The 12,212-nt window shown below is 34.3% G+C and overlaps 1 protein-coding gene across 1 annotated transcript in view; it reads right to left on the bottom strand.

The window, feature by feature from the left end:
• Window positions 1-4,968: 4,968 nt before the first annotated feature.
• LOC107741837 (fucolectin-7-like) overlaps window positions 4,969-12,212 on the bottom strand; it is a 10,314-nt gene continuing 3,070 nt past the window's right edge. The window contains exons 4-8 of the mRNA XM_016554615.1: window positions 9,917-10,199; window positions 9,670-9,806; window positions 8,973-9,064; window positions 6,854-6,950; window positions 4,969-4,991 (exon numbers count right to left, since the gene is read on the bottom strand). Of these exons, the coding sequence (XP_016410101.1) occupies window positions 4,969-4,991; window positions 6,854-6,950; window positions 8,973-9,064; window positions 9,670-9,806; window positions 9,917-10,199 (632 nt within the window). The remainder of the gene's footprint in view (window positions 4,992-6,853; window positions 6,951-8,972; window positions 9,065-9,669; window positions 9,807-9,916; window positions 10,200-12,212) is intronic.

Genomic DNA, 12,212 nt, shown 5'->3' with positions numbered 1-12,212 from the left:
AAAAGTTACATACAACATTGGTATACATGTTTTGGTATACACGTTAGATTTTTGATAAGCCTGTGTATAAACTGTCAAATCATATCTAAATATGGCTAAATATACCTGACTCATAGATGAACAATGTACAGTTGGTTTTATGACCAAGTCATTCTCTCCAAATTCTATTAAAGTTAGAAACATGTATACCAATGTTGAAATTATCTGTAGAGATGGTCCCTAAACATGTGATATAAAGCCATCTTTAATGTCAACTGCCAGTGGGCTGCATTTCCAAAAAGCATTGTGACCCTGAGTAGACTGTAGAGATTTTTGGAGCAACTTCGCAACAAATTTTCCACACAATTCTTTTGGGAGTCAAGATTTTATCGTTGATTACAAAATGAATACAAGTGAAAATGAATACAAAACTATCCAAGTGTCATGTCTTGGGTATTCTTTAGTCTTTGATGCTACAAAGGCTGCATATCTCAGCTGCTACATCATCAAAATTTGCTGAAGGCCATAAATAAAAATCCTTTATTCAGCTGCATTTGAAGGATTCATGGGATGTATCCTTCGCAACCTTCAATCACCCACAATTATTTGTACACATTCACAAAATTAAACTGACGAAAAACGAGTCAGAATTGAACTTATCTCAATTTATTATGAAATTTAAGACAAAAATAATGTTAGATTACTCACTTAAATCTAAACTGCCAATAACAAGCCACTGGGAGACTGTTGACAGCTGTGATTCATTGTATTGCATTAATAGAAAGCCAAATAATATAAAGATTTTTTTAGTGATTTGTGTGATTTGTTTGTTTGTGAGTATTTTTTCCAAAATTAAGTTATATTACTATTTTGGTGCCAAGATGGTAAGGTTGGAAACATGTGTGACATAGACACACTTACTAGACTGTCTCATTTTAGTGGTTAATGCCGAGGAGGACTTGAACCTACAAGCCTCCCAATAACTGAACTAGGATTGACGCAGCATCGGTAGGATGCAGCTTTCCATTTGAGGAGCACCCAACCTAGAATCTCATCAACAATGTTGATGGTTTCGGGCTTAACGACGGAACTGTCAGGATAAGTAGCTCAATTCAGTTGCTATAAAATAATTTGACATAATAATGTGAATCGGGAAAAAAAATGGTTTGGAGCTTTGCAGTTGATCTCACACATCCCACAGCAAACTATGATCTCTATCGTTAGTTTGATCTGGCGCTTCTGTGTAAGCTCTCAACCAGTGATTCACCGGAGCCTCCCTCATTTCCTCATTCAAATAAATAAATGAATATATTTGGAAATAAATACATATGGTAATAAATATATAAAAAAACAAACACATGAATTTATATATTTAAATATAAATAAAAAGTTGATTTATTTTACTGCTATTTATTTATTTATCATTTCTGCAGGTTTGGTCCTCCATACAGTAGCACATTAATGTTTTTTTTTCTTTTACATGAAAGTCTCAGTGATTAGAGCTCAAGTGAAATTGGCTGTAGCAAAAAGTGTCATCATAAAGGACGTCTATGCAAACATGGATGAGTCTATGTCTCTATGGCCATCTTATATGCAAAAGGTGCTCATTCGTAAAGCAAAACATGTCGTGACTCTGATGTAATTGCTGAGATTCTTTTAGAGCTGTCAGATTAGGATGTGAGTGCAGTGGAGCATAAAAAATTCAATTTGCAGTTTTTCCTCACCTGGTGGGTCACGGAGTGTGCAGTCAAAGAAACAAGATAATTCTATGACTTTCTGATGTGAGACCTTTATTTTGAACGTCGAGCGTGAAAGCAGTTGACAGTTCAGTCAGAGGGCAGTTAAAGTAAAGAGTGGGAAAGAAAACCGTGTTGTTTACAAATAGCTATGAATTATTGGGTATCTTTAAAAGGACATAGGGATATACACCCAAATAAGTCTGTGTTTCATGAGAGTTGGGAACATACCCAAGACTAAATCAAAAGAATAGGATGGACAGGAAATAGAATGGCCCAAATAAAGGGTATAGATCAGTCGAAATTCTCTCATAGTGTGCCATTACCTGAAGTGCCTCCATGGTTATTTCCTATGCCTTGTATAGATACTCACGTTCAAGAACTAATTAAAGAAAATAAGGACTCGTCAGTTGAACATTTAGTAAATCAATTTATAAAACAAAAATACAGCAATATTTTTACAGATGGTTCAAAGGACCCAGAATCTGGAAAAGTAGGAACAGCAATATATGTTCCAAAGTACCAGGTAGCTATCAAAAAGAGAATTTCAGATAATTTAATGGTATTTACAGCTGAGCTTGTAGGAATACTGTATATCTGGCTCTACAGTGGGTGGAAGAAGTGAGGCTAGACAAGGTAGTCATATGCAATGACTCTTTATCAGCTCTAAAAAGTCTGAAATATGGACATTCTAACTGTAGACAGGATATAATAATAGTGTACATACTGCATAATCAAGGAATTAACATTCATTTTCTTTGGATGCCTGCTCATGTAGGAATAGAACGAAATGAGATAAGCTACAAATAATATATGGCCGCAAATGTGGCACAGAGGAACAAAGGGAAGACATTTATATAGAATTCAAGGAAATGTGGGTAAAGAAAGATGATTCACAACAATATTAAGAAGAAAAAAAGAATACATTATAACAAGATTACGTATAGGTCATACTGGACTTAATGGTAACTTATATAAAATTAAAAAGCATCACAATGGGTTATGCAGTCATTGTAATGTAGAAGAGACAGTTGAACATGCTATATTATATTGTACAGAGTTTGAAAATGAAAGATGAGTGTTGTTCATAAAATTGCAGAAAAAAGGAATCCAAGACACGTCATTAGAAATATGTTGGCAAGAAAACAAGGTATGAAAGATGAGGCGTTACAATATATAAAAGCAACAAGATTATATTTGAGAATATAATTAAGTAATTAAATAGTTAATATGAGTGTTATTTATGTATTTAGTTATAATAATTTGTATTTATGCATTTATTTATTTATTGTGTATTAAGGTATGTTTATTTATTTATTTGTAAGTTAATAAGAGTAGTCCTTCCTCATTGCTGTTCCACAATCCAGTCCTGTTGGTGGCGGTAATGCACCTAAAAGCTGGCTTGCCAACCGCCAATAAACAAAACAAGAAGAAAACTTCTTGTCCTGATTCACTACCTGCGGTCAGATAACATTGTCAAACTATATGTCAGTGTCATTATTTTAACATTATTTTCATAACTTCTTACAAAATAAAAAAGTTTCTTACCTCAGAAAAACAAACTTTCCTGTTCTGTCAGCCGCTATCCACCATATTATTCCCGTAAAAATGGGCGTGGACATTTGTAAACGTTAATAGCCTAACCTTATACTGTTTATTCATATTAGTCATATTCCTACATTGTATGTGTACATTAAAGTGGGGCAGTATTTGTGTGTGTATGTTTGTGCAAAGCATTTTTGTGAAATAAATTTGCTTTTATTATTTTAGGAATTAGGGCAAATTAATGAGGGGCGGTGCTAGGGGTGGGATAAGGGGGCTGAAGCCCCGAATGTTGTATTACTATGCCCCGTAAGCACCATCAGTGAGTTTTCACGTGCATTAAAATCATTTCTAGAAACGCAGATTTGCTCTCTGCACATTCACTAGCTTCTTGTCATTCACTACTGAGGCTCGTACTTCTGTGCGACATGTAAACTGACCAACCAGCGATTAAAAAGTTACAGCAGCTGCTTCAGGTAGCCTATCAGTAATTTACTGTATAACTTATCGCTATAATACCGATCTTGCTCATTTTATACTGAGGCTTCTCACTGTGAAGCAATAGATATTTAATCAATTATATGCAGTCTTCCTATAGGACACACACGCATTTAGAGCGATTATATGAACGGTTTGGTTAGCATGGTCTGTGGCAGACTTCGTGTCAGTGCAAAAATTGAATAAACAAGAAGTTAATATTAAGTGGCTTAAATTGTAAAGACAATATTGTCTTTTTTTGCTCTATTTTGCTAAAGACAAAAGGCATGTTGTTTGTCTCAGTGGCAACACACATAATTGTGAATTTGCATTTTGAACGGATTCATTCATAAAAATAGCTTCTTTCTTCGTTCCTGAATGAATCAGTCGTTTTGAAAGATTCGATTGAATAAATGACTCAGCGACTCACTTATTGTGGTCTGCTGCCACCTTCTGGCAATTGTAGTTTCATATTTAAATGTATTCTTTCTTTTTCATAGTTCTATAGCCTATTCCAATTTTTTTTTTAAATATATATATATATTTAAAACATAAAATTATTATTTATGCAAATTGTAAGTGCAGTGTAAATGCATATTCAAGTGCTAAAAATAAGTCAATATAATTATGCATGTTTAAATATGGTTTGTTAGGATAGGACAATATTTGGCCGAGATACAACCATTTGAAAATCTGGAATCTGAGGGTGCCAAAAAAAAAAAAATCAAAAATATTGAGAAAATCGCCTTTAAAGTTGTCCAAATGAAGTCCTTGGCAATGCATATTACTAGTCAAAAATGAAATTTACACCATGCTCCGTTGATGATGTCATGGGATTTAGGATTTAGACCAATATCCAGGCAATGGAGACTTAACATATCTTTACTCAATGATAATGCATTTATAACATTTATAAAAAATGAATTACAATTCTACTTAGATACTAACACCACTCCAGATATATCACCACTAATATTGTGGGACTGTGCTAAAGCTTATTTACGAGGACGCATAATTGCTTTTGCCAGTGCGAAAAAAAGGGAAAGAGAACATAAGCAGCAACAATTAGAAAATACTATTAGGAAATTGGAACAACAACATAAACGGACTCCAACCCCTGTATTACTAACAGAATTGACTGTAGCACGTAGAGAATTAAATACATTACTTTCCAATGTAATGGAAGGTAGGCTAAGATTTGTCAACCAAAAATACTATGAATATGGTAACAGAGCTAGCAGACTGTTGGCTCTCCGCCTAAAGAAACAACAATCCACAAACATAGTATCAAAGCTAAAATCTAAGAATTCATCTACTCTCCTCACAAAACCCGAAGAGATTGCTGAAAAGAAATTTACGAAATGGAAAAAATAACTTATTCCCTTAGACTTCAGATGAATATTTTTGAGGCAAGATGGAGTCCAATCTTAAGAATAATACATGATAATTGCTAACTGATTATACATAGTGGAGTGGATTATGTATGCAATTATATGTACATGTTCACAAAGCATGTGGATTTTCTTTTATATATGTTCTTAGTTTAAAAATCTTGAAACTGTGAAAAACACCTACTTCCTTTTTTTTTTTTTTCTTTTCTATCTTTGTAAATTTTTTCAAATGTCGGCACCCCTATTGTCTATCTCTGATGTATAACTTTTATAGCATGTTCTAATAAAAAAAGAGTAAAAAAAAAAAAAATGAAATTTACAAAATATGTTCATGAAACAGGATCTTTATTTAATATCCTAATGATTTTTGGCTTAAAAGAAAAAATGATAATTCTGACCCATACAATGTATTTTTGGCTATCGATACAAATATAGCAGAGCAACTTAAGACTGGTTTTGTGCTCCAGGTTCACATAGATAGATAGATAGATAGATAGATAGATAGATAGATATGCCTATTTTGCAGTATCTCTCAAACTTTTATTTACACATACAGTATATTTCTGTGTATAACTAGTTTCTCTGAGACAAATGAGGGTCCCTCTGAAAATGATGTGTCTGTGCCACCTGGTGGCCAAAGGTTGTAAATTAATGGCTATATGCATTCACAGCTTGTTCGTTCTTGAATTAAATCTTGTTAAACTGTGCTTGTTTTTCAGAATTGTTGCTATATTGGTACTGTTTTTTTTTGCATTTGGGTTACAATGTTACTTTAGAATGTTACTCAAATTTGGCAAAGTGATCTGGGAGTGGCTTGCTATATAAATCAAAGTTTGAGAATTTAAAAAGTTTAAATAAACACACACACACCCATAATGGCAGCTTTCTAAACTTTCCGGGATTTATTTAGCAGCCAACTAATGACAACTTACATCACAGCAAGAATCAGTGACAAGCTTTTGGGTTAAAGTCCTCAATGACTATCTCTTATTTAAACAATTTAAATCGGTAACACTTTAGAATAGGGAACACTTATTCACTATTAACTACGACTTTTCCCTTAAATAAATTCCTAATTTGCTGCTTATTAATAGTTAGTAAGGTAGTTGTTAAGTTTAGGTATTGGGTAGGATTAGGGATGTAGAATAAAGTAATGTAGAATAAGGCATTAATATGTGCTTAATCAGTACTAATAATTGACTAATATTCTAGCAATATGCATGATAATAAGCAACTAGTTAAGAGACCCTCAAATAAAGTGTTACCTTTAAATCATATTTAAAATTAGGGTGACCATATGTGCCCTTTTTCCCGGACCCGTCCTGGCCAGGATTTTAGATAAAAGTCCTTAATGATATTCTCACATTTAAACAATTTAAAACATTTTAAACATAACATATCTTGAACAGGCAGCACAATAAATATTTTTGTGATTGTAATAAGCATTCACTTTAGTATGTTGTTCAGTTAGCTTTGTTTTATTATCTAATGTTTTATGTAAGCTTAAACACGGCAGCAGAAGTGCTTGAAGAGGCTTTACATTGTTAATAAGAAATTATGAAGAAAATCTGAATCAATTTGACCTTTCCAGGATATCACGGTACTTTAACACAACCTGTGAATGAACACATTTTGTGTATTACATCACATGGTTTTTATAATCATTAACATTCATTCATATTATGGCATAAATTACTGTGCAAAATGCAGCTGTGCAAACAGACTCACGTTTAGGAGCGTTCACCTTCTGAATCACCCGTTCAGGGGTTTGAAACCAACTCAGTGTCACGTTTGTGAATCCTCTGTCAGCCAGAGCAGATGCCAACTGAAAATAGCATTAATACTGAACAAATTAGATCAAAATATGACAATACACTCAGATATTTTTATTCATAATACATTTTTTTTAGGTATATAAATTAAACGGCCAGTTATTCACACCCAAACAGGTTTTGAGACCCCCTGCATGTACTTTAATGTAAGTAAAGTATTAAAGTAATGATGTATTTTAGATGTGTTTATGTGAATGTGGTTATATATAACATGTATACCAGGGGCCTGTTTCATAAAAGACACTAAGTAAAGCGGAGATTGAAGTCCAAAACCTGACTTCAGATAACCTAACAAATCAATCGGCGCTAAAGCGGTTCCATAAACGACAATTTAAGTTCACGCAATCTCACTAATTGATCAAGGTTCAGTGAGTCAAGATAATTTGATGTGCATGCTTATTCTTAAGCAGCCCTTAATGTCGATCATGGATCAAATCGATCCACTGTGGCAAACAGTGAATATATTTATGCTGTTTAATGCATTTGAGACGTTGTGTTTTCCCCAGTGCATAACTGACACGTCACATAATTTTACACCTACATAATTTTTATGATAGCAGCAACTGTAAATCAAATGTAAGCTAGCTAATACAGCCCTAATTGCTAGTTCAAATGAGTTCATGTATAGGCCTATTCCTCTTACCAGTTAAAAAAGTTTAAAATCTGTTTTCTGTTTTTAATTTAGTGATTTTAACTTTTAATTTAGTGTTTTGAATGCTTCAAAAAACAATTTTAGATTGTGATGTTTTAATGTTCTACTAAAAACCATAAAAGGTACAGCTGTCATAAAACCTGAGAGAAAGCTGCATGGCTAGGAACTGTTGATCAACTGAATGCGCAAGTAGCAACTATCTTAAAATGTGTTTAATATACAGTATATATAAAACAATGCCATTAAATCTTGAGCACAATACATTAAACACAGTTGGTTGTAGCCTATATTTTTATTCATTTGATTTATTATTTAAGTTGCATTTTCCATATACTTTTATTTTTGGGCTGATAATAAAGTCAAATAATTGTATTTGAGAGAGTCAGTGGTAATATCATTGCGTTCCTATTGGTCAGTGTTAGAGGAGCTCAGCTTAGCCGGACCAGGTCAGTTTTCCAGCATGAGTTGCCACAGTGACTGAGCTTGAACTATGGTGAATTTTCTTTCTGAAATCAAATCAACTGACAATAAGTCAGACTAACTGAAATAAGCCTGGCTTTTTGGTAAACTTGTTTTATGAAACAGGCCCTAGGACTAAATCATTTGTCTTGGAGATGCTTAACTGTAGCCATAAGGAGGCACTGTAGACCTACTTCAGATTACTAACAAATTCCTCGTATGTGTAAACATACCTGGCAATAAAGCTCATTCTGATTCTGATTCTGATTCTGATTAGCATGAGCCTGTTGTCATGTGAGAGCATTCTGTCCAATTGTTTGGTACTTAAATGTGTCTTTTGTATAAGGTGATTTTCTCACTGGTCTTTGCAAATTTTCAGTTTTAATTGTTAAATTAAATGTTAATAATCAAAGCATGTCTAATTAAATACAATTGTGAATATTATATGATTAATTAAAAGTTTACAAACTATACAATTTACAAAATAGTGAAAATGTTACAATTTATTAAAAGTTTAACAAAAGTTAAATTTTAGGGCCTTATGAAATCTGTTTTGTTGTTTCCCCGAATTCTGTTTTATTTGACCCAAAACCTGTTTTGCATTTTAACTTGTATAATGAGATGCTGAAAACACCAGTGAATTCGTGTGTTTGAGTTTGTGTAGTAAATGAAACCGTGTCATTCATTCATTCATTCATTTCGTATTAACAGACAAAATGAATGTATAGCGTGATTTGATCCATTTGTACAGCCCTGCGTTTGATTTATTTATCCCAAATTTCACAAATTCCATGACATTTTATTCGTGTTACATTCAGTTCCTTTTTTATGACAGAATTGTACTTTGCAAAATCAGATGCTCCAATTCAGGTTTTATAGGATTTTTATTTGATCTTACTCTCACCTTTTCCAGAATGATTTCTCTCATTGTCTGGTCAGTCAGATCAGCTTTGGAGTTCAACATCATCTTTAAAATTGATCTTTTTAAAACAGGACCTAATCAAACAAGCATTATCATACATCCATATAAATACATAAAAACACAAATAGTTTGGACCCCAGACAAAGACACATTATTAGTTGGGTTTGAGTTCATTAAAATATATTAGTGCTGCCATAGCAATATGAAAATATAATTATTAGTTATATAATCTTAATATGTGACCTTAGACCACAAAACCAGTCTTTATATTCGTAGCAATAGCCGACAATACACTGTATGGGTCAAAATTATCGATTTTTTTATGCAAAAAATCATTAGGTAAAGATCATGTTCCATGAAGATATTTTGTAAATTTCCTACCATAAATATATCAAAATTTCATTGTTGATTAGTAATATGCATTGCTAAGGACTTCATTTGGACAACTTTAAAGATGATTTTCTCAATATTAAATTTTTTTTGGACCCTCAGATTACAGATTTTCAAATAGTTGTATCTCGGCCAAATATTGTCCAATCCTAACAAACCATACATCAATGGAAAGCTTATTTATTCATCTTTCAGATTTTAAATTGTCCCTTACGACTGGTTTTGTGGTCCAGGGTCACATATTAAAACTAATAATTTTTGTCATTACAATCAACTGCTACAGATATACCTTCTCCAAAAACCTCCACCTCACACAGAGTGAGTATCTTCATGACTCCAGGAATGATAAGATTCACGTAACGTCCCTCCATCCCACCGCATGAGTAGCTGTAAGAGCCTCCTGGAATAGCAGGAATAACAGCACATCTACAGACAGAGAGAAACAGGTGAGGGATATAAAAATGCTGTCATATCTGCATCAATCATTTCACATTTGTGCCGGATCTCTCATGATCTTCCAGCCACAAGTTTCTCACCTGGGATTGTTGTTGCCGTTGTTCTCCAAAGAGTTTCCGATGCGAATCTCCGCTCCGTTTATTTGTTCTACACAACAGTCGTTTCTGTTGGTGACCACCACTCTACTAACATTGTACACGTTACTCAGATCCAGCCTCCACCATGGGTTAGTCTCAGCAAGGGTTGAGGAGCAGCCTCCTTTACGTAACCCATGAAGACCCCGATTACCATCAATGGCCTTTTCAGCAAACCAGTCCCCAGATGTTGATGACTGTGTAGTGCTTCCATTTGAGGCCAAATTTCCTAGAAATCATGTGAAGAAAAGTGTGTGAGAGAGTGTTTTTTTTTCTCCTCTGATACCAGCAAAATAATCAAAGACGCTCCTACTAAAAAAACATAATTGGCTGAGCCCGTTGGGTAATTTTTTTGGTTATTTTGTTAAGTGCTGAGTAGGTTTTGTGTAAACAAGCTGTGTTCAGACACATTTTCCACTGGTCAAAGATCACTTTCTACATCTGAAATTCACATTTGGTGTTAAAGGTCCCATATTGTCAAAACTGAAATTTCCTGGCTTTTTTCATGATTACTGAGGTCTAGGGGCTATTTAACTACCATATAAGTTTAAAAATGTAGACGCGCCCATAACAACAAAAGACAATACTTTATTGAACCTTTTCTGATAAGAAGTGTGTGCTGCAAACGCGAGCATTTTTGACGATTGTTTCTGTCCAGTCTGCTCGTTTTATCGCGTTTAACCACAGCTGTTGTTGGTTTTTTTGTCTGGCAGTGGCAGCAGATATGCGATCAAATTTCTAATTTGAGGCTGTATTACGTGGATTCTGGCACCCAACATCACAACAAGATGATATTTTAAGCTCCTTATGTAGCCGAATCTGCGCTGGTTTGAATGGGCCGCCTCCAGTTTCCCCTTTGTTTTGCTGCCTCCAGCTAGTGCTGTGACATCGGCTGACCCTAGTTAGCTGTGGTTGGCCTGGCCGTGCGTCACTCAGAACACAACAGGCCAATCAGAAGAGAGGCTCATGAATATTAATTAGACAGACCAAAATCGACCTGTTCTCAGCAGAGCTCCTGAGAGAGGAGCTGTAAAAATATATTGAGATGATTTTTGGTACTTATACCGCAAATATATATTCTTAAGGACATCAAAACCTAAAATAAAACTCCAGAAAGGTGTACACTATGGGACCTTTAAGACTTCAGAAAATTCACCAATGGCTGTCCTATACTGACTATACTCTTCACATTTAATGTAAGTTTTTAATGCATGACATGATATTACAAATTGAAAAGTGCTCTATAGCTAGGCCAGGACTGGCCATCGGGAGAACTGGGATAATTCCTTATTATTATTATTATTATTATTATTATTATTATTATTAATATTTCCTGCCGAATGTACAAAATAATTCACCAATCGATAATAAATCTCTAATAAATCATGAATCGGTTAGTCTTGACTGACAACGCTATCATTCGGCTCACATGTGCTCCGAGCCTCCGCCAAACGGTTTTGATGAGTATTCAATGCGAGAGACTTGACAATGGAGTGGAAGGTGAAGCAGAGAGGCAGAACTACTGACTTGTTCAGGACTTCAAGTGCAGGTACCAATCGATAATAAATCTCTAATAAATCATGAATCGGTTAGTCTTGACTGACAACGCTATCATTCGGCTCACATGTGCTCCGAGCCTCCGCCAAACGGTTTTGATGAGTATTCAATGCGAGAGACTTGACAATGGAGTGGAAGGTGAAGCAGAGAGGCAGAACTACTGACTTGTTCAGGACTTCAAGTGCAGGTCAGTTTCATCTGTAAATAGGCATTTGAAGTGTTGTCTTTGTTTACTTAGTTAAGCATAAAATTGCTAGCAACTGTTAGCAGTAACACCCCATTGACTATAATCACTCAAAATACTGAAGCCTATGCTAACATCATTATTATCTATTGCAAAGTTACAGTGGTAATTTAGACAAATATTCACATTCAGGGCTGTACGTTAACCTTTTTTGCACATAGCACTGGTGCTACAGAGGTTGAATGTTTTGTAGCACAGGCCAAAAAGCTGTAGCACACGAATAAAACGTCTGTTTATCATGTCTGAAAACAAACACAAGTAATGGAGTTCATGACTTAAACAGGCATTGATGTTCCATACAGAGCACAGAAAATACAAACCATCACAAAAATTGTTTTTAGACAAAGTTTTTTTCTTTATTTGCTAAAAATGGCCACAACAAAATATTAAATAAAAAAGAATGGCAGACATTTAGGCCAAAGTGAGCAAAGATAAAAATCT

This window comes from Sinocyclocheilus rhinocerous, unplaced genomic scaffold (genome assembly GCF_001515625.1).
Source record: "Sinocyclocheilus rhinocerous isolate Xijiao unplaced genomic scaffold, SAMN03320098_v1.1 scaffold2421, whole genome shotgun sequence".
Classification (NCBI taxonomy): domain Eukaryota; kingdom Metazoa; phylum Chordata; class Actinopteri; order Cypriniformes; family Cyprinidae; genus Sinocyclocheilus; species Sinocyclocheilus rhinocerous.
The sequence above is the reverse complement of the archived record's forward strand: the minus strand, read 5'-3'. Positions and strand labels throughout refer to the sequence as shown.